The sequence below is a fragment of the Athene noctua genome, chromosome 22 (assembly GCF_965140245.1).
Source record: "Athene noctua chromosome 22, bAthNoc1.hap1.1, whole genome shotgun sequence".
In the NCBI taxonomy this organism is placed as follows: Eukaryota; Metazoa; Chordata; class Aves; order Strigiformes; family Strigidae; genus Athene; species Athene noctua.
In genome coordinates, this window is record NC_134058.1 from 4438389 (window position 1) to 4460436 (window position 22048).

Here is a 22048-nt window from a genome sequence, read left to right on the forward strand (position 1 = left end):
ACCAGAATGTTACTTATAGACAAGCTACAGTTACACTGAGAAGTAAATATGCAAGTGAATTCAACATGGAATTATATTGCTTCAAGTGTTTATAGCTCATATAACTATATTATAACTACAGTTTCTAAAATGGCCAGGCAGTATCTTTGCACTTCCCAGAGCAAATATTCACTATTAAAACCAACTATATACTACATCAGCATTGTTTCTTCAGCACAATCAGAATTTATATGCAGGACAATGGAACCAGGCAACCTAGCAGTTAATTTTTTTTCTATAAAGTTCCATCAAGGTTAGATGAAATGATCTACCACTCAGTCTCTTAGCTTGCTTGACAACACAAATCTCCACCTTGCTTGAACAGCAGATAGATGGAGAAACAACAGCATATGTTAAAGGTGATAAGCATGAAGAATGCGAAGCATAAAACAAGACTGAAGATATCCCTAGTTCTGCCATACACCTGGAAATACAAAGCTCTAATTAAAACAAATTACAGCCTAAAGAATTCGAAGGAAGGAGGAAAAGGTAATCTTACTGATTTAAGTCTTGAAACAAAGCTAAAATTAAGCCAGAACAAAGGGAATTAAGACTAGCAAGTACTTAATCACTATTTCTTCATCCAAAGGACAAAATACAAGCACTTTCCGTAACGTATTTGTAACTTCAAGCAGTTGTCTGGAGTGGCTCACCAGACCACCTATCAACAGTCTCTGAACTGGAGAGAATCTTCTGGGCATCCAGCCAGCTTAAAACTTCACCATCAGTAGTCACTGCGTCAGCACACTCACAGTCTGAGCAAGGAGAAAGGGGCTTTTCAGCACACCAAGTATCTTGCCAGTACCACAGGTACCTTACAGCAGACACCCTTATTTCTCCTGCTACCAAGGGTTGGGTGTTTTTTTTGTTGTTTGGGGGGGTTTTTTTTAGTTATTTTTGTTGGTTGGGTTGGGGTGGGGGGTGAGTAAGGAGGTTGGTTTTCTCCTTGTGTTGTTGGGGGTATTTTTAAAACAAAGCATTAACAGTCTTGTACACCTATTCACAAACCTAAGGAACTGCTCTCATTATAAAAACTGTTTTTACTACTGGCTGACCAACTCCACAACTGGCAATGCAGGTGAAAGACATTTATGTTGAAGCATGGGGAAAGGAAAAATTGAGATGTCAAAAACCACTGAAGGTCTGCTGTGAGAGGAGTACTGCCACAGGGAATAAAAATATCTATACATTTGCTAGGAGCAGGAACCATCTGATTCTACACGAGCAGAGCACAGACACCAGAGGCATCCATCAAGGGGAGTTCTGGGTGCCAATACAACCAACATCACATCCACAAGCTCACATGTGTGAGTGATTAAGTGAAGAATGCCTTGTTTGGCATATTATTCCAGCAGTACTTGTTTTGCCAAATGTAATACTTTTGTCTGACAATCAGATTTTGTTTTGTTATAACCTAGAGGTGGGGGTTTTTTTTCTTTTTCTTTTTTTTTTTTTTCCCACCTGTTCTATTTTAAATTAACCTTATAGTTGCTAAAAATAAGCAAGGCCAAATTTTCATTTTAAGTTTTGAAGTAGAATTTTTTTCAAGTCTCTTTTAAATGCGTGCCCAAATTATCACTAAAGCCAGCACAAAAGCAGACTGCTTTATACACTCCCCATCCCTTAATGCATTCTCTTCTGCTTGTAAGTCAACATTTAGAACAAATGTTAAGGACACAGGTGTCACATCCCTGTATTCCTGCAGAGCAGTGGCATATTCCTGTACATATTCAAGTAGCTGCTTTATTAGGAATGTTTCTAAAGCCTAGGCCTACAGAGACACCCCTTTCAACTACGAGACGATTCAGCCGGACTGAAAGTTCAAGGGAATTGTGTTCTGTAATCATTAGCATGACTTTGCTTCAGCCAATAGCAAAAATGACGAGTGACCCACACTAAATAGGTATAAAAGGAAATGGAAAAGGGAATGACACTTCAGAGAGCATACAGATACAGACACTGCACTAACACGGGCAAAATTATGCAGTCTTATTCATCATTCCTTCCTTGGCTTGTAAGGAGAGGAGGAAGGTAGCCCCAGCGATGCACACACACAGGTGACTGGCTGTGTGTGCAAGGCTACAAAGTTCCAGAGATGTCACTATGAGCAGCACAAACCATCCTGTCACCTTTGAACTCAATCCAGTAACTCACAAACAAGTTGCCCTGACTGAAGTATTTCCCAACAGCAACAGACCCCACGGTCCCGGGATCAGTTCCGCAAGCCAAGTGGCTAGGCAGAGGGCCACAGCAAAACAGCACCCAGTTCTGCACAAGCTCAGACACTGCTGTGAATGAGAACATGCTGCGCAATCAAGTTTACTCCCACTCAACACACCCAAGTCCTCTCAAACCCACCGATCTGTAGCAGCGACAGGTCACTGACAGCTGTCCCACAAGGACCGCAAAGCTGGCCACAACCATACTATCATCACACGAAACTGTGCAGCCCAAGTCATCCGTTTTATTCGGATCAGTCTAAAAATTGAAGTGTTTTGCTAGCCCCATAAAACCGACGGGGGTATTGCTTCCACAGCTGTCACGTGAGGAGCTTGTCAACGCATAAAACAATATTGCTGCATTTTAGATGCATAAGTGTTATTTGCATGTGACTGACAAGCAAGCAGAAGCATGCCGGCTAGTTTTCGGGATTTTTTTTTTTTTTTCCTTAATACTTGAGGAAGTATCAGCAGGATCACTGCCCCTCAATCAAAATGAGAACCACCCATCCTCAGAGCAACCAATGGCTGCTGATCTACGACCCTTCCTGTAACATTATCTAAACAGTCTGTTGCAGGCCCAAACATTTCCTAATAGCCACTTCGGCAGCAGCACTGCATCCTGCGGAGCGCCTCTGCAGCTCCCTACAGACCTGCCAGAAGGCTGGCATGCAGACAGCACAACTGAAATTAAAACTGCACCACGAGGGGAGAATAAAAAAAAAAATAAAAAAAAATTAAAAAAGCCCAGACAGCTTCAACATTTTTGCTACATGCACCCCTTAGCCAGCAGATTCCCTGCTCAGTGCCCTCATGCACGGTCCGAACAGCTGCACAGCAAAGCTGATGTGATTACAAGGTTCTGAGGAACATGCAATAGTAATGAAATGATTTCATAAACATTTCAGAAGTCACAAATAACAGCAAAAATCATCACTGTTTAGGGGAGGCCAGAGTGATGTAGCCTACCTGCAGGGGCTGAATGGATCATCCATGACTATGACAGGCTCTTGTGGGTCTAGATGTATTCCTGAACCCTCTACTTAACAGCTAAAAACTCTGCCTTTTCCACTCTACCAACTCAAAATGGAGGCACATGCAGTCTGAGAGACCTCAGAGAGCTTTCACTGAGCTTGTGCTATGACCTAAGCCTGCACGCAGAACGCAGAAACTTCGCCCTCGGACTGACAGGACTGAGCATGTGCTGTGACCCTCCCTCATCCACACACTGTCTTACAACGCAATCAATCTCAACCCTGCTGTTTCCGTAAATAAAGCGCACTGAACAGCCTCCGCAGCCTCGGCACACCAAGCTAGTGTGCAGGGAAGTGGGGCCTTAGCTAGGGGATCTGATACAGCCAACGCTAGAGAGCAGAGCCATTCCAAGGCTGGGGAGCTGGGTTCCAGCACTTTTTTTTTTTTTTTTTTTTAAATACCTTCTGCGATTTAAAACAGGCTTCTGAAAGCACGTTCTTCCCACTTCGTGAGCAGCTTTTTAAAAATTACATTCAGTAAAAGGCTTAGCGGTTTTCACAGATGCAAATAACAGAAGCTCCACATTTGAATATACAGTTTTTTGGTTAGGAAACGAAGCAGCAAGCTGATTCACAAAATACTTTTATACTACCTGTCAATAATGCAATATACGAGAACATTTAAAGCACAGGGATTCTCAGCAACAATGCCATTACCATTTACAAGCACGTGTGAACACAGAGTGAATCCAAGAGGAGCTAGACCTGACTCTATTTCAGCTTCCTCCATCATCCTTGATTTTTACCACATACTTATGTAATTATAAAAAAATTTCTTAGCCACCCATTTCTATGAAGGTAATATCCCTACAGCATAATATGCTCTCATTAGTATACCTGCCTCCATCTTAGAGCATCAGATGCCTGAATTTACTGTGATACTACAGGAGAATAGAAAGTTTCTCAAATTTTGGAGTTTAAAAGACAGAAACAGATTAGGCAAAACAGATCAGGCCACGGAACAACCCCAAGTTTTCTTTCAGAATAATTCAGTGAGAAAATTTTGTTACAAAATAGGTGGATAGACCTTTCCTCTTGCCCAAAGTATGTTACCTCCCACTCCCTTCTTGGAAACCTTCACCAACATAGTCTGGCTCCTTCAATGAACCTGCAATAATAATTCAAATGTTCAGTAACTTGAACATTTCAGCTACTGCGGCTCTGCTGAAGCTAACTGATGCTATCAAAGCTCATTCATAATCTGAAGGAGCCGTTCCCAAAGATACAGGACAGAGGGGCTTGTAAAACACTTGTTAAAAACAAAAAAAAAAAAACAAACAAAAAACCACAAAAAAACCCAACACCAAACCTTTAAAAATCAAACACAACCAACCATGATAAAAGTTCCTATGTTTTTTTAAATTACTAAGCTATACTAGGCTATTTATTTAAAAATTCCAGAAACACAATGAAGTTTTATAAACTGCTTTAAAAAAAAAAAAAGGAGACAAAACCATGATAATATTTTATCAGCTCACTTCTGTTATAAAAACATTACAGGAGGCACCACATTCAGAAGACTCTCTGACCAAATTTTCCCAGACTACAGACTAGGAAAAAAAAAAAGCCTACTCCAAATCTGTTGCACAGTCTTTACCAGCTGACCCATTTAAGAGCACTTACAAGGCCGAATGTATCTGGTCTTCATTTCAACTACAGCTGAAATGCATTTCTGGATTTTTTTGTTGCTGCTGTTCTGGATTGGGGTTTTTCCCCTCAAATTCACAACATGAACTTGAGAAAAAGTTCTCAGCTTTTATGCTACCCTCCAGTTCAAAAATAAATTGAGATATGAACACACAGAAATAATGTATTCCAAATAGTACAAATAAGTGTGATATCAGCTAGAAAGAACCACCCAAGGAAGTTATACATCCATTTATCTAAATACAGGTTTTTGAAGGGTTTTTGCCTGTTTGTTTAAAAGGAATCAACTGCAAGGCACCTCCAACACATGACAATACCTACTGACATGAAGTGAGGGTGCTCAGCATCTTCCATAATTCTTTCCCAGGAATATTAGACAAGAGAAATATGAAACTATTTTGCTGTAATTTAGGAAGACATACAGAAGCCATCTGTTTCACATCACATGGGCATACCATGCAAACAGTCCCCAATCTCCCCCATCAGGAGGATTCCTGATAAAATTGCTAAACCTATTAAAAAAAAAAAAAAAATTGACTTGTGATACACTGTAGGAATTTTCTTGTTTAAACAAAGTACACCCCAAACTCTCAGGGTTCTGCTAAGGGTGAGCCTAGTAAGCCTCATTTTAAGGCTCTGATTTGAGACATAAGGTTGGATACATTTAAAAACCGTTATGATCATTTCATCCTCTATCACTGCCCTAGGCACTATTATATGCATAGAATCAAAATATTCTGACTGCTAAAAATTAGCCAGAAAAAAAGATCAAAATAGCAAAACAGAGCTCTGCAGTCCTCTTGAGCCTCTGTTTGCATTGTGGTTGTAGATATCAATTTATCATTCAACCACAATTTTTTACAAATAAAGGCAATGTTAAGAGGAAGCTTTGAAAACCCTACTTACACACAATTCCACACTGGCTTCTTGATTTTGTAAGAGTATACACTGGTCTTCTCCATTTCTAGACCTGAAACTTGTACTCCACCCACTACACTTTCATTGAAAGGAGAAAAACAAAAACAGGCTCTTGATGAAGACTTTAAACAGAAATCCCCTTCCAGACAACAAAATAGTAAGCCATGAAAGACAAGGAAAAAAAAAAAAAAAGCAAGTCAACTTCAATTTCACTTTGGGGAACACTCCTCTCAGACACACCAATACTCATTTAGCTTACAACATTCCCCAACAAGAACACTTCAGAAGAAAAAGATTAAGAATTAAGAAAAAGCAAATGTTGTGGAATAAAAACACAGACAAGATCCTGGTCTTCCCAAAACACCTATTCAGAAAATTCACCCATGCCTTGAATGTTTGGTATTATTTTGTTCTACAATGCAAAACAATGTTGTAGAGAGTAATTCTGATTCACAGCCATGAGAACTGTTGGTAGAATAATATCTGATTGTTTCTAGTTCCAAGTAAAAATTCAGTAGCATTTAAATCTATGTATATTTACAGATGTCAGTGTCAAAACTTTGCAATGTCTTTATTTACTCAAGAACTGACTGACTAGTATGTGCCAGTACACTACAAAACCAGGCCAGTACCTATAGTGGCATCTGGCATGCCTGCATCCTTGAGTCAGACAGTTCAAAGTTGTTTCTGTAAGTCCATACAGGATGTCAGAGTACAAAAAGGAAGGACTGGGAAAAGTCCTTGCCAGAATCCGCTACATAGGGCAGATCAGGTAGGAGCTAGGGTTGCAGGAAAGGAGTGGTAAGGTATGAGCTGGTGACAGGCAGCTGTCTGAGGTCAAGCGACATGTTCAAGAGCTCTCCCAAGCCTTGCTGCATATTTCTTCTTAACAGGCAGACCTGAGTTCTGACTCAAATACCAAAATCAACAGCTTAACTCAAGCTGGTGCAGTTACTGATTTTCTGAAGTGCTATCACAGAATCAGAACAATCTCGGTCAGAAAAGCCCCTGAAGCTCCTCCAGCCCAACCCTGAACCTCACCCTGACCGTTCCCAACTCCCGCAGATCCCTCAGCGCTGGCTCAGCCCGACTCTTCAACCCCCCCAGGGATCCCGGGGACTCCCCCCTGCCCTGGGCAGCCCATTCCAACGCCCAACAGCCCCTTCTGCACAGAAATCCTTCCTCAGAGCCAGCCTGACCCTGCCCTGGGCAGCTTGAGGCCATTCCCTCGGGGCCTGGCGCTGGCTCCTTGGCTCCAGAGACTCATCCCCCCTCTCTGCACCCTCCTGGCAGGGAGTTGCAGAGGGCCAGGAGGTCTCCCCTCAGCCTCCTCTTCTCCAGACTGAACCCCCCCAGTTCCCTCAGCCGCTCCCCAGCAGACCTGTGCTCCAGACTGGTACATCAGGTCTGTTTTGCTTTATCCATTAATGCTTCTTGACTGCTATTCCATACACTCTGAAATGCTTCTGAACTGATTTCAGGGCATGTACAATTCACTTAAGATCACTTCTTTGATAAGGCATTAGTCTCGTCTGGCCATTTGAGGAGCCTCAAAAGTTTGAGTGGGATTCCATGGTAGTAGAATCAGTGTCAGAGCAATCACTTCTCTGAAGAGACATGAAATTAATTATTTTAATGTACTTAGCATAAAATGAATTTCCTTTCTCTGCTGGCTATACAAGCTTAGCAGATGTATTCCCACTCTTGAGAGCCAGGAACATATTTCAGGTCTGCTTACTAGCTTGATTAACGCTTTATTCAAGGTGGTAACACCCAACCTCTAGCTTTAAGAGTATTTTTTTATTCCACAATCAGATTTTTCTCACTAATGTGAGAATTAATGAAACAGAGCATGTAATCTTTTACCAAACTCTATAGAAAAACTCCCAGCTAGATACACACTGTAAAGAAAAAAAGTTATCCCAAAGCACACAGGTTTACCACGTCCAGACTGCAGAACGATCAACAGTAGGATCACAGTTGATATTTCCCAAGCTAAAGCTATATTCAAGCAAGCTTTCAAATAGGAAAAAAAAAGGACAAAGCATATTTTCCTTCAGCACTGTGTGCTCCAAGAACAAAAGGGCCTCTTACTACACATCTACCACACCAGTGTTTTGGATGTTTTGGGGGTCTGATTTTTGCAGATTGTTTTGCAAATACAACATATGAAAACATAGAAAAAAAGTCAGATTTCCAACACATTAAACTGCATTTGAGAGTCCTGGAAAAGTGATGAGCATCTTCTGCTGAACACAAACCAAAACCACTCGAACAGAAGTACATCTTTGTAGATGCAATCTACAGCTCAAGCTTGTTTGGTCTAATAATGTATCCTACCACACGTTTCTGCAGATCAGTTGAGGGGGTCACACTGCTGTACTCAGAACCTAATTTGCAACAAACTAATACTTCAAGCTACCATGAAAATTTTCCATCCTTTTCATGTGAAACAAACACTACATTAGAAAAGCTAATCAAGGTGAAGATGAAGCTTTGTTTTCATAGACAAACCACCAACAGGTCATCCTGAAATGCACGTTATAATACTTCTATTCCAAAAGTAAAACCAATCTAGAATTAGGAATTCAAAGCAGCATGCATTCTAAGGCCGTAGCAAACACAGAAAATCAAGCCACCTAGACTCAGCTCCTTTTGCTAAACCACCCCCCCCATTCCAAGACAAAATACAGACTTGGAAGAGCTAGAATTAAAATAACAAACACCGGCTGCAACCAAATGAAGAAAAACCTACATTTTGAGAACTGGCTAGTCTGACTAATTAGCTGATCACTAAGTGCTGTACTTTGTCATTTTATTGATCTTTCCAGGCTCAGTCATTTCCTAATAGCTGAAAGAATTAAGAGCTACTTCTACCAGAAGGTAGGTTTAAGTCTGCACTGACAACTCGCATAAATGGCGTTTTATAGGAGAAGTCATCCATTAAACACAGAACTTGAACACTAGTACAAATAGTTCATTTAGCATTTATGCCCTCAAAACTAAAATGCATTGAAGAAAAGTGCTAAATAGAGGGGTCAAGCACGGTGCTGAACATCAGAGAGGTGCATCAAGACAGACTTCATAAATGCCTTGCCCTGATGGACTGCTCAAAAAAAGAAAAACCCCACACAAATGATGTTGCAAAGACATTTTAAAATATTGCATTTTAAAACATTATAGGATTTCACGTCCTCTTCCCAGAGCTCAGCACCATATACTAGAGCATGATTGCTTCCTAAGGACTTACACTGACAACACCTGAATGTAAACTGGATCAGTTAAGGGAGGTTACCTAGTCCAGTGCCCTGTCCCAGACATATGGACAGTTTAAGACTCTTCAGAGTAAGGTACAGGAAGCCTCATAAATAGGCAATTACATAATAATATGCCCACACAGGGAGTTTCTTCCTAACTGCAAGCAGTTAGTGGTTGGCGATGCCCTGAAGCATAAAGATTCATATCTGCATTAGAAACTGTAAATCTACCATGGAACAATTTGAATATTTATTATTTATATGCCTAGCTAATCCCCACTTAATACTTTTTTCAACAATATCTCTAGAAGTCAAGGTCCATCGCTAATTATGTTTTCTGCACTGAAGGAAACAATAGCACTTCCAGGTGGCACAGACCTTGCTGAGCCCTGTTACTCAAGCGATCTTTTACTCATGTGCTCATAGAAATATGCCACTAGACAACAAACTCTTTAAGGCTGGTATCTGTAAGGCATCCTCTGTGTTTACAAAACTACATAAATTTAAAAAAAAAAAAAAAAAAAAGAGTCATGGTTTGGACCTGAAAGAATAATGAAGGTACAGTCTAGTACCAGCTTTGGTTTCCAAACACAGCTGATACAGAGTGGTTGGACAACTCCCAGGCAGACTGAAGGAACTGCAGAATGAAAGAGCATGCTGAACACACCCTTCTTCAAAAACGTAGTAATTCCCCAAAAGAGTTCTTTCTGTACTTCTAACTCGCTCTAGGCCAGCAAAGCGTAAACTAGGAATTGTTGATATATGGACCCTCTATGAGTATTTACACACAAAATCATGAATTTCCACACTTAAAAACTTTCAACTCGGTTTCTTAAAGTATCTCATTTCAGCATTGCTTACTAGAAGATGTGAATGTATTTTCAAAAATAATTCTGAGGGGTCTGCATTTAGCCAATGAGACAGCTAAGAATTCCTGCGAATGTTTGCAACCTTTAAGAAACATTTCACAGTTTTAGAAAACCTCTTTTGAAGCAGTATGTTATTTACCCAAAGATGCAACCAGATGTCATGACTCACTGCACAATTTCATTGTTTGCTAATTCTTCTCCTATACACACACTCAGCAGGAAGATGTAGCTTCTCCTCGCGCTCCCTGCCACCCCACCTTCCTACCAGCATCATAGCTAATGTTAACTTTTTTTCCCTTGAGTAGTTTTCCTGTTCCTACAGGCTCAGATCAGTAGTAAAGCTTGCCTTGAAAAGTCACGTCACTTACCTTGTCTCTGGATTATAGCCCAGTATGTAGAAAAATGAATCCACTCGGGCTTTAAACTCTCTAGCAGCAAATATGTCAGAGAAATGGGAGATATTACACTTCCCTCTGAAAGAAAGAGGGGAAAATGGTATTAGAACTCTATCTTGAATAACAACTATTTTAATTAAGTGCCACTGCAATCTGTGTATAAGCCACAGACAGCCTTGTGTTCTCATAAATGTCTAAAACATCATAAATAAAAGCCTTTTGTAACAAATAACCATGCAGATTCTTCCCATGGTGGAAAGGGAAGAAAATTCAGTTACAGTGTCTCAGATGGTATTCTACAAACATTCATTAATTCTCATTCAGCCAGCACACAGTCCTGAAGAGCCCAAATTTAATCAGACGAACAGACAATATCTACCCCAGAAATACAGTCCTGAAGATGTCTTATTTTCAAAGTTTTTACAGTCCTATTACACTTACATCTTTAAGGAAGCTTCCAAAATTCTACTAATCATATTATTTGGGAAGTCAGCTTTTTATTTAGAAGGCTAAATAAAATTTCAGTTTAATAATACTTCCAAATAAAAAGCAAAGCTAGGCTGTTTTTCACAGGATTGCAATCTTAACAATACAAATTCCAAACACTCTAAAGTTTCTTCCTTCTACTACCACACAAAAGACAGTAAAACACATAAAGACTTTTTTTTTAAAAAAAAAAAAAGGGAGTAAAATGAGGAAAATAGGATTTATTATCTTGTTCTACAACAGATTGTTAATAATTTTTTTTAATATAGCTTGTTGATGAAGTCATTATCCTTAAGCATGAAGACTAGCTGTAAGAAGTTGCATCTCATTTCCTCAAGGGTTTGTTGGACTGTTAATGTTCGACAGCTGCTCGTGTTTTGTCGTTCAATGCGTCGCAGTTTACTGCCGCCAAGTAAATCAGATCAGAAGCGGGCAGAGACAAACAGGCCAGACAACCCAAGAGTTAGTGCTTTTTATCTAAAGCTGATTCAATGCAATAAACAAAGCACAAGATTTTGCTCTTTTTCAGTATTTCAAGCTTTCTAGTGTTAATATAGATAGCATCCCTTTTCCCTTGTACTCACTGAATAGTATTTGCTATTATAAATAAGCTAAGGGACTTATTTAACGTTGTAAAAAAGGTTTGCCAGCCTTGGTTAAAATTGAATGAAAAGTGCTATTGCCACCAGTACACCAAGATAAATAATTATTTAGCCTGTAATACTACTGGATTCATTTGCCTTGTCTTCTCACCGAGCTTAAAAGCCCCGCATACTTGAAAAACTGCACCAGGAGGTAGAAGCGCTAAGCTTGCTTCCCTTCCTAACCTTTTCGTGGTAAAGTGCTTCCACAAGACTTTACCAATCAACAGCCACTGCAAACCTGCCATGGAACATGAGCTCGCCCATCCACAACATCAACTACTACAGGCGAGGACAAAAAAAAAAAAAAAAAACAAACAAACAAAAAAAAAAAAAAAAAAAAAAAAAAACAAACCAACAACAACAAAACAAAAGGATGAAGGATGAATAAAGTTGCTGACTGTTTTAAGACCAAATCAATACGGCTATCCTGTGAGCTGAGGCTGCATAATTGTCCCTATGATTGCCTAATTTTCAGTCAACTGCCTTTCTAGCAAAGGACAAAGCAACACTGGATATTGCAGGGGTCACGCCAGGTTGTAATGGAACATTAACAAGGTCCATAATTGAGATGTCACACAGAAATACTGAAAGACAAACTTGTTCACTACTATTTATTTTATCCCTGGTTGGCTGAAGCTGGTTTCTGAGTTTAGTCATTTAGAAAGAAAGAAAAATGAGAAGGGATATTTGTTTTGCCATTTCAAATTAAATTCAAATTTTAAAAGTATTTGGGGGGAAAATATTTCGTTTCCTTCAGTAATTCATCTCACCGTTCACAAGCATTTTCCAGGTAAGCTTATATTATCTATATTCATGAAAGCAGTACATCTTGTTCATAGCATTTCAGACAAGTAGTACTACACATTACGACAAAGATTTACCATATAGGTAAAAAGAACATAACTTTTATTACAGACTTCCACAGGGATCTATGAGTATCCTCTAAGTTATTTTTTTCCACTGGTTAGAGCAGAAGATTAGTAGTTACAATCACTGGTTTTATTTTCCAGTTTGTCATCAATTCATTGTGTGACCAGAGCCATTTTGTTTGCAGAGGGCAGAAAAATAATCTTGGATTAGAATAAATTAGAATTTCATGTTAACCCTCCTTTCACGCATCACAATACCTACTGCCTAGTCTGTGTTCTCGAACTGTTAGAACTCCGTGTGCAATTACCCTTATGTTCATCTTGTACACTGAAAATTGCACGTATTAATCACAATTTGCTAGAAAAAAAATCAACAAAAATATAATCTTTATCCTGCAGAAGTACATTCTCTCAATTATCAGCATCTTTAGATACCATCTTATCTACAAGCCTGTAAGAATTATTAAAAGCATGAACAATTCAGAACACAATGAAACAACAGGGAAAGCCAACAAAGAGAAACAAAAGGGCGAGTTGAAAGGTGCCTGTGGTATGAACTTCCAAACAAAACCAATGCAGACGAAGCACAAGACACATCGAGGAAGCAGTCTGGCCTCTCAGCAGCCTCCACTCCTTTTGGAAGGGGAGAAGAGAAGGTTATTTTTCAAGCTTGCCTGGTATACACATATATTCTATTTTTATCTTCCCACTTTTATCCTTTCTTTAAAGAAAAAAAAAAACCAAACTAAAAACAACACAGAAAGAATGTTGAAGAGAAGTTAAAATCCTCCCAGGGAAAATTCCATCCACACAGTTCAGCTTCTCTCTGTTAAAGCAGAGTCAGTTTTCCAAGATTGGTTCCATCAAGACAGCCAACCTCCTGCTAGCTTGTTTCTAAGCACGCTGATTTAAAATTGGAAAGTGACCTTCTGTAACTCAGAAAAGGCCCTGTGGAATTTCATGAGATTACTGTACACCACTGGAATTTTCTGAGTTTAGAAAAAAAAAGTCTAATCTGTAAATCAAAGACTTCTTCCCACCCATATAATAGAAGTTGCAGCTAGTTTGTCTTGAAGTAAGTGGCTTCAGCAAAGTGACTCTGAACAAAAAAATGTCTCCAGATGGTTCTACTGAAACACCATCTGAGCATTATTATCAGGGAGATTATTCAATTTGCATTTTGACAATATCCATGCATGTTTGGCATATTGAAAAATCTGCTGAAAAATAATGCCTCGCTGTTTCTATTTGAAAACATTTTTAAGGAATGGTGTGTCCCTTCAGCCTAGTCAAAGGTTAGCCACTGAAGTTAAAAACTCAGTGAGTAAAAAGAGCAGCAACCTCCAGGGAAGGGCAGACAGTACAGAGAACAATACAGGGGTCCATTACCTCCTGTCTGTGCAGCTAGTTTTTAATGGAGCTCTTAGCTGAGCTGCAACAATGACAAGTGCCTCAGAGAAAAAGCCTTTAACGCAATTTAATCAGGGCGACATACTAACAGTCACTTTGCTAGGAGATGCTATTGTTAATAGTGAAATCAAACACAGAGGAGGGAAGGGTAGTATTTCTGCGGGAACTAGCAATAACCTAAATTGGCAACGATGGGAAACAATATCTTCTGAGCAACATTGATTAACTGAGATTAAAACGAGATTGTAGAATTACAGCTCCTTTTTGAATGAGAACAGATAACAAGTTAATTACTGGAGGAGATGAGGAGAAAGCTGAGCAGTATGCTAATGATCCCCACAGAAAACCAGAAAAAGCACCTCGCTCTCAAGAAGGTTTTTCTCAGCCGCCTCTGAGCCGCTGCACCACATCCTCTGTGACTTACCTGAGGGCAGCAGCGTGGTAAGTGTCAACGTAATCTGAAATGAAGAGCTCTCGGTTCTTGATAACTGGGTCTGTAATAACAAGCTCTCGTCCAGAGTCTGCCAGAAAGCAAAAACACAAACAAAAAAAGCACCAACACATTAGCTTTAATGTGAAAGCATCTACCATTGCCATTTTGCAGGTCTTTTTAACAGGTCAAAATTTGAGGATGTTTCTTCAAGAGAGACTCCTCAGTGTTAAACTGTTTACATGACCTGTAAGGTATGGAAATAACGGGATACCCTTTTTACACATGAATTCTCCCTTGCTATTTATAAAGAGGGGAAAGAGCTCTTAGTGGTACTGGATGACATCCACTAACCACTAGAACTGGTCATTCCTAACTGAAAGGAACGAAGCAAATTAATTTATCACTGACTTCTGGTTTCCAGGTTAAGATCTTGGTTGTTTTGCATATGTAATCTTCATCTCAACAAAATCTTGACAGTACTAACTGCTTAGTGCTGTGGCTTTGAGATAAATGTTGACATTCATGTTCAAATACGGAAAATTCTCAGTGTTAACAAAAAAAAACGGAAGACAACTTTTTCCATGACTTCTTTATAATACCTTTGAAGACCACACAAAAATACTTCTCCACGTGCACAGAAGTGTGACATAAAAAAGCAGCCACATGACCAAAAATGCTCATTTTGACACTATGCCTATAATCCCATAGTTAGAAGTTTCAAATAAATTAGTAAGGAAAATGTTAGATTTGTGCAGCTTTTGCTAAACACACACACAAAACATCCTTAATGCCTGCAAAAAGGAGAACGTAGGCTCAACTTTACACTATCATGCACAGAAAAGTTGCTGTGTTCCACATTTCAAGGATCAACTTTTATCATCACAATTCACCTTGGAGTATCTTCAGAATTTTAACAGTTGCCTCAAGGAAATTTCCTGGTAAGAATGGAAGCAAATGTTATGTCTCCCCTAGAGGCAAGAGATAAATGACACTGGAATACGTACTAAAGTTTCTCCTGCTTCTATTAAACCCAAGATCACACTTGTTTTTGCAAAGAGAAAAGGGGGAACTCAGCTACGAGTGGTTCGGTTACATCACTTACTGCAGTATTAATCACAGCAAGTATTCATACATGCAATGTAGCATGAATGTAAAAAACAATAGTTCTGATGACACTATGGCAGAATAAAAAAAAAAAAAAAAAAAAAAAAAAAAAACCAAAACAGAAGAGATGCACATTTCTTCAGATAACTTGGTCTTCAGCCAGTAAGATAGCAGTACACTGTCCAGAAGGCCTACAAAGGATCGGATGTTTTTCACTACTCTCTCAAGGCATTAGTATTATACAGCACAGTATTTAAACCATACCAGAAATAGATCTGATTATAGCTACGATGGTTAGTTAGAACAAACAAGGCAGGTAAGAAACACTATCATCCATCCTCTAATACACTGTTTTCATCAAACAGTCCTTGCTTCATATCCCTAGGCAGAAGTGTTCTTGCTTTCTGGACTGTTCAAACTTAAAATTCAGAGTAGAAGTAAAGAAAGCCTTACTCTACAGAGCCTAACTTACCATTCTCATTGTGTCTGTCCTGAACCAAATGCTGATAGACTGAATCTGGGACTTCAGACTGGCGATAGTACCATTTGACATTCATAAGGAGATGGTCCCGTTTACTCTGAAAAAGAAGGTCTAAAGGCATTACTAAAAAGGAAATCAGACCACATCTGACACAATCTTCTAAAGTATAAAATTTGTATTCACACTGAAAAAAAAAAACTAAGGCAAGACCCAAAAGGAAAGAAAACATATTTCTGTGACAATAAAACAAAGGCAATGTGCTAGTGGCAGAACGCCCTTCAAATTCAAAGGCAACAGGAACCTAGGACTGCATCATCATGCAGTTGTATCTCTCTCTATATCTGACCAGCAGATACTGATCTATTCACTCACAAAAAAAAGTGGCAGGGGTCAGAAGAGGATTGGAATTTTTGGCCTCATGCAGCATGATCTTAGTCTGCTAATTTCTACAAACAAGAAGTATTTATGGCCAAACACGGAAAAAACAATACCAATAGTACCACAAATGCAACCATTCTAAACAGTTGTAACTAGGAGATACCAGATTTTTTCCCCAGAAGGACAGATGGATTCAGACATAATCATAGATGTTCTTTATTACACTCCTTTACACAGAAGAATAGGATGCTGCACTTCAATCCCAATAACAACAGACTGACTGACTGCTCATGTACCTCACACAACCAACAGCAAAATTCACACAAAACTACTTTCCTCAAGTGCTCCTTTTTCATGTAAGGATCCAGCTACCAGTTTGTTTCTTCTTAGAAGGCAACTGAAGCATAAACACCACTTACAAAGAGAATTTTTTACATCAAGTTATTACAGACTCTCTGCTTCAGTTTATCTTTGAAACCCTTGGTAGCCAATTCTTTCTACCACTCCAAAACCCTTGAAGAAAGAGAGGAAGGCCTAAAGGGGAATTAACATTCTTCTGGCATGAAGCAACTGCAAGCACCGTTTGTTTTTTCTGGACTACAGTTCTCTAGACCTTTCTAAGACTGCTCTTAAAACATTCACATTTGAGAGTTAAATCACAGGTTACCGGACCAGAAAGTTCCTATCGTCTCTCCTGTTCACATCAGCCCAGTTGTTACAGTAATTTTCATCCTTTCTGCTTAATAAACAACATCAAAATCTTTCCATTAAATGCACTTTGTGAAGACTTTGATTAAAAACACATGTAATACCACAAAAAAACTGCTAGTGGCAGCATTGTGCCAGAAAAAAGTCTGTTAACTAAGCCACTGCTACCACATGTGCTCCATGTACTGAACGTCTCAAAAAACATTCAAAAACATACCACGCGTCTTTGTGCTGTACAGGAGAAACCTGAACCTCCTTTTTTTAAATAACATATTTGCAGTCAAAGACAACAAGCTTGTCTGATGCATAAAAAACCCCCCACAAAATAACAAAATCTGAGAAGCAACACTGATTTCTGCTGCCTGCTGCTCAAAAACGGTGATTGCAGACTTTCCTGTTCTGAAATAAAGTTCTGTGCCAAATAGACAAAAAAAAAAAAAAAAACAAAAAAAAAAAAACACCAAAACCACCAACCAAAAAAGTAAATGTTCTGTTACCCTCTTGCTAAGAGTTCATAAATTCTAACAGGGCTAACAAGAACAGCATGCGGCAATGATGAGAAACATTAACCCAGCATTTCTCTGCAAATTCCCTTTGCGTTTCTTAGCTGAAATTTTATTTTCTTCTCTTTCTCTTGTGTTACACAAAGACCCGACAGCACACTCAGAAACCATCGCTTTGTGGCACAGAAACTACCCACTTGTACGTACGGACAGTTTACAACAAGCATCAAGAGCTAATGCTTTAATTTTCTTGGCTTGTGCCACTAAAGTGAGGTGTCTTCCAAATAATACAACACTCCAAGAAGCACTGTAAAGGAGGCATAAGTACATATGTATATGCAACCAGGAAGGAGGACGACAAAAATATACAGTACTGAATTTTGTTGGTGCTGGTGGTTTTGAATAGCAAATTACATCTGAGGGGGGAGGAGGAGGAGAACTAGGGATCTACACACTGCTCTGCCAGGGATGGACAAATGCTTATCTACAAATCAAATCACCAAAAGTCTGAACAACTATCAACAGCCGATGGATGGAGAGCTCTGAGAAAAGGACACAAGTTACTGTATCTTGATAAAAAGATGAGTAAGTGATGGAGAGGACAAAGGCAGCAAATGCGGAATGAATGGTTACAACCTCGGATGTAACCTTACAGCGACTCTGCTACCAAGGGACAGTTTTGCAGAAAGAACCCGGGAAGAGGGTGACAAGTTTTGTGTGAAGATGTGTTCTTTATGTATGCATACACTGAGATTATGTGAGAGAAAAAAAGGGAGGGATCAAAACTGTCAAACGTTTTCATTGCCTTGGCATCACAAAGAGCTGTAAGCTGGGAGGTCACAGCTTTATTCTGAATTAAGCCAAGACTGTAAAGGACGTGGTGATGCAATCACTTCCCTGTCTCAGTTCCTGATTTATCACAGAATAGCACAGGGCTTTTAGCAGCACAGGGATGAGGCTGAGATCACTTAAAGCATTCTGATACATTTGGATAGGAAAAAAAAAAAAAAAAAAAACCAACAAAACAAAAACAAAACCAAAACCACCACTAATTAGGAGTGAAGTTTTACCACTTGCTGCCCTCAGGGACCACCTTATCCTCTTCCCTCCTCCCAAAAGCCCACCCCAGTTTGTCATTCAGTCAATGCAAAGAGAAGTTTCCTTACTGCTGTGCCTCCTGTAAGCTTCACTGCAAACACCCGCGTTCCCCAATACGTGTTTAAAAAACGGAATAGCAGGGGATTACACAAGAGTTTATTAGGAATATTGACACATTAACAAACTATGAAGGCAGGCAATGTATTCGTAAAGTTTTGCAGTATTTTATCACCTTCTCATTCAAAAAGCCCATACTTTAGGAAAGCATAACATCTACACACAGTCTGGAGCTTTTTGCCAGCTCAAGCACTTGAATCTGATGGGAAGGTGCTCATTTCCCATTTTGAAACTTTGGTCTCAGACTCACAGAATGCCTTGGTTGTTCCCTTCGCTGTGTTTTATTCCTGACCTTAGCACTTACTCTGCACAGTGGAAGAGAACAACAACATTTCCTCCTCTGAAATCAGTTCACAGTCAGGAATAACACGGGGAATGAGATTGAATTTCAGGAGGCTGGCTGAATCTAAAAAGTTTGCAGGGAAATGATGAATTGCCCTACAATGCAACCTGCCAACATGAATGGTATGGAGTTCTTTAGGTTGATCGTGTAGTTGTGAGGCATTGTCAGAGGGGAAAACTACAAAGAAAAAGAAAATACAGGGGTTTTCATAACACAGAAAAGTGGCCTTCCTTTCATTACACTTCAGAAACAAAAATTATGTATTTTTAAAAACTATGGAGGAAAGTAATGAAAGTTGAATTACAACCAGAACAGATAATAAAAACAAGAGACAGTCAATCGAAGTGAGGTGTGTAAGCACAGATTTGAACCATGGCATACACCGGCTCTCTATGCTTTTAACTTCTAAAAGCTAAATTTTATAAAATAAGCATTTTAAATTAATTATAAGTGACAGGAAAAGATGAATATGGCCAATGTATGTATCCTCAAAAATTACAAGACTTGTGTATCTTTCTTAATGGAAAGCAGCTCATGCTCCATCATGCCAACTGTTCTTCATCATGTGAATCCTAGAACACACACACGTGGCACGACTCAGTGCCTCTGTACACAAGGACTGCAGCAACAAAAACATCATTTACAACTGAGATGTGCAAGTAACTTTTTAGAGAAGAGTCTCTGGACAGTAATGCAACTAAAACTATGCTGACATACTAATAAATGCTGCTGCTATTTGTGCTCTGCTGATAGCAGTTGGGTTTGGGTGGTGGGTTCTTTGGCTTGTGTTAGCTGAGGGATGGCGATCTGATCTCATTCGTAAATACCTCTTTTTACCATGATTACTGCTTTTTTGCCCAATTAATTTAAAAGCTTCAACTTGAGAAGTATTTTCTGTAACTACTCTCCCAACGTGCATGACTTTGTGAGCTTTAACCTGAAGTGAATTTCAGTCTCCCTAAAAATACAAAACATCTATCAGAATCTTGTTTTTCACATTTATATCCTTCATTGCACAGAAATTCCTAGACATGCTATTTTGTCAGCCAGCTTTCTAAATATGTATGTCATTTACAGAGCAGACTATACCCAGAGGTGTCAAGGCACCAACTTCTGTGGTAGACTATTTATTTTAGAACCAGGCTCACACAAAAGAAGCATCCCCTAGTTCATGAAGTGGTTTGGTGGGTTGTTGTTTGGGGTTTTTTTTTTACACCTTTACATATGAAAAGCTGCAGATAGTCACATGTCAAATTCAGACTTGCAGAAATCACAGCAATAGTAAAGTGCTTTAAAGGCTCTTTCTGTCAGCTCAAAAAGATTCCCTGTGCTACACAACTCCATCCTCCCCTTAAATGAAAATATTGCCTATTGCTGCAGTACTCAAAGCTCTCATTTGGCAGTTTTGTTGTTGCCCCTGTTTTGGTTTTTGTTCCCTTTAAAAAAAAACACATTAATCATTTTTGGACATTCAAGAAGAATCAGATAAAATCTGTAAATGGATGAAAGCATCCCAATTTACAAGCATCTGGTCAACTTCTATTTAAAAATGAGCCTTTCCCTTAAAAGGGAAAAAAATAATCTTGCCAGTTCTCTTTAAAAGTATGAATGCACTGATTTCCATACCATGTTACAATTCCAAGGTGCCAGTTTTCTTTTAGAACACACTTGAAAACAGAGCTATTGCACATCACAATTCCTATCTTAAGAGATTCCACATTCTCTTCCCAGGGTTATGACTAACCAAATTGTGCAAATGATCACAGATGTCCTGCAGATTCTCTCAGAGGGATTTAAGCAGTATCCTTCATTACTTGCCCTATTTAGATACCACGTTAAATCACAACTAGCTTTGGAAACAATATACGAAATGCTGGAGATGACAGATGGGCACGCTGGAGTCAGTGAGTAGTAGATATTACAAAGAAACAAATAGCAAAATAGAAACAAGGAAAAGATCATCTTTCTGTTCAAACGTATCTTCAACACTGAAATTATTCTATCAGAAAAAAAAAAAATTCACGTGATTCATTCTAAGCCACCAAATTCTTTGTATTATTTTAACAACACGTTAATGATTTTAACAGTCCCTCCACTGTTCAAAATAAACATCTTATGCCTTGCAGCACAGAAGCTCTGGCCTCACAAAGCCAGTTTTTAAGTGGACATTATTTTAATTTTTTTAACACTACATATTAACCCACTCCTTTGGGGCCCTATTCGCTCCCCCAAATTTATTTCGTTTCACACAAGCAAGTCTAATTTTGCTCCATGACACAGTATTACCTGACTCCCATACCAGTTGTAGCTCTGACTTGCTGCACCCCACCTTGCCCTGGCCCTTCCCTGCCCTGTTGAACTGCGACCCACATTCCTACTCTTACCGCTGAAGCATTTTTACACTTACTCGATTTGGACATTTACTAGTATTCAAAGAAAGGAGAAAGAAAAATGAAGACGACTCATAGCAGATTCCTGGTGAGGGGAAGCAGAGGAGCGGACAAATGAAACTATCTGGAAATCAGGAGCTAAAGACATACAGCAAGGATCATTCTTCTTCCCTCTCTGCAATAGCACATGTAATTTCAAGTTCTCAGGATATCTTTTTGTAACTGTTTTCTAATTAAATAAGAAACCTGATCAGCTGTTTGTAAGCCAAAAAAAACAACCCAGCTTGGAAATACAGAGGTTATTACTACAAAGGAACGTTATTTTTGCGGCTTCGTTATTTCGTTCAGATGCGCGCATATTAACACATAATTACTTCTTGCAAACACAGAAGCATTGTCAAAAGTGAGAGCTATCAGTATTCAGCAAGAAATAAAAACGTTAAATAAGAGCAGTAAATACTGCAACGTGAAGTTTAATCCTCTCTGCCCCTCAAATACAACCCCAAGAAGGCAGCCCTTTTGGTTCCTGTCCTCTTAACCTGAACCAACACAAAGACTGCAACCTTTAAACCTGTTAGTGTTATCTAATGACTATTCCATCTACAAGAGCTTTTCTAATAGAAACATGCCTTGATGGCTTATCTCAGCACACAGTGCAGGCCACAAAGAACCCTCGGCTTGATTGAGCGCAGTAATGGAAGGCAGG

General features: G+C 39.2%; 1 protein-coding gene across 4 annotated transcripts in view; it reads right to left on the reverse strand.

Moving 5' to 3' along the window:
- The window catches only part of RERE (arginine-glutamic acid dipeptide repeats), a 203905-nt gene that overhangs the window by 110090 nt on the left and 71767 nt on the right, over positions 1–22048 (reverse strand). For 3 of the 4 annotated variants that reach the window (XM_074925103.1, XM_074925101.1, XM_074925100.1), the window contains 3 exons: positions 15797–15902; positions 14212–14308; positions 10352–10456 (listed from right to left, as the gene is read on the reverse strand). In XM_074925103.1, coding sequence (XP_074781204.1) covers positions 10352–10456; positions 14212–14308; positions 15797–15902 — 308 coding nt within the window. Of the gene's footprint in view, positions 1–3227; positions 3359–10351; positions 10457–14211; positions 14309–15796; positions 15903–22048 lie in introns of those variants that run through there. The other variant, XM_074925104.1, reaches the window with a different exon arrangement.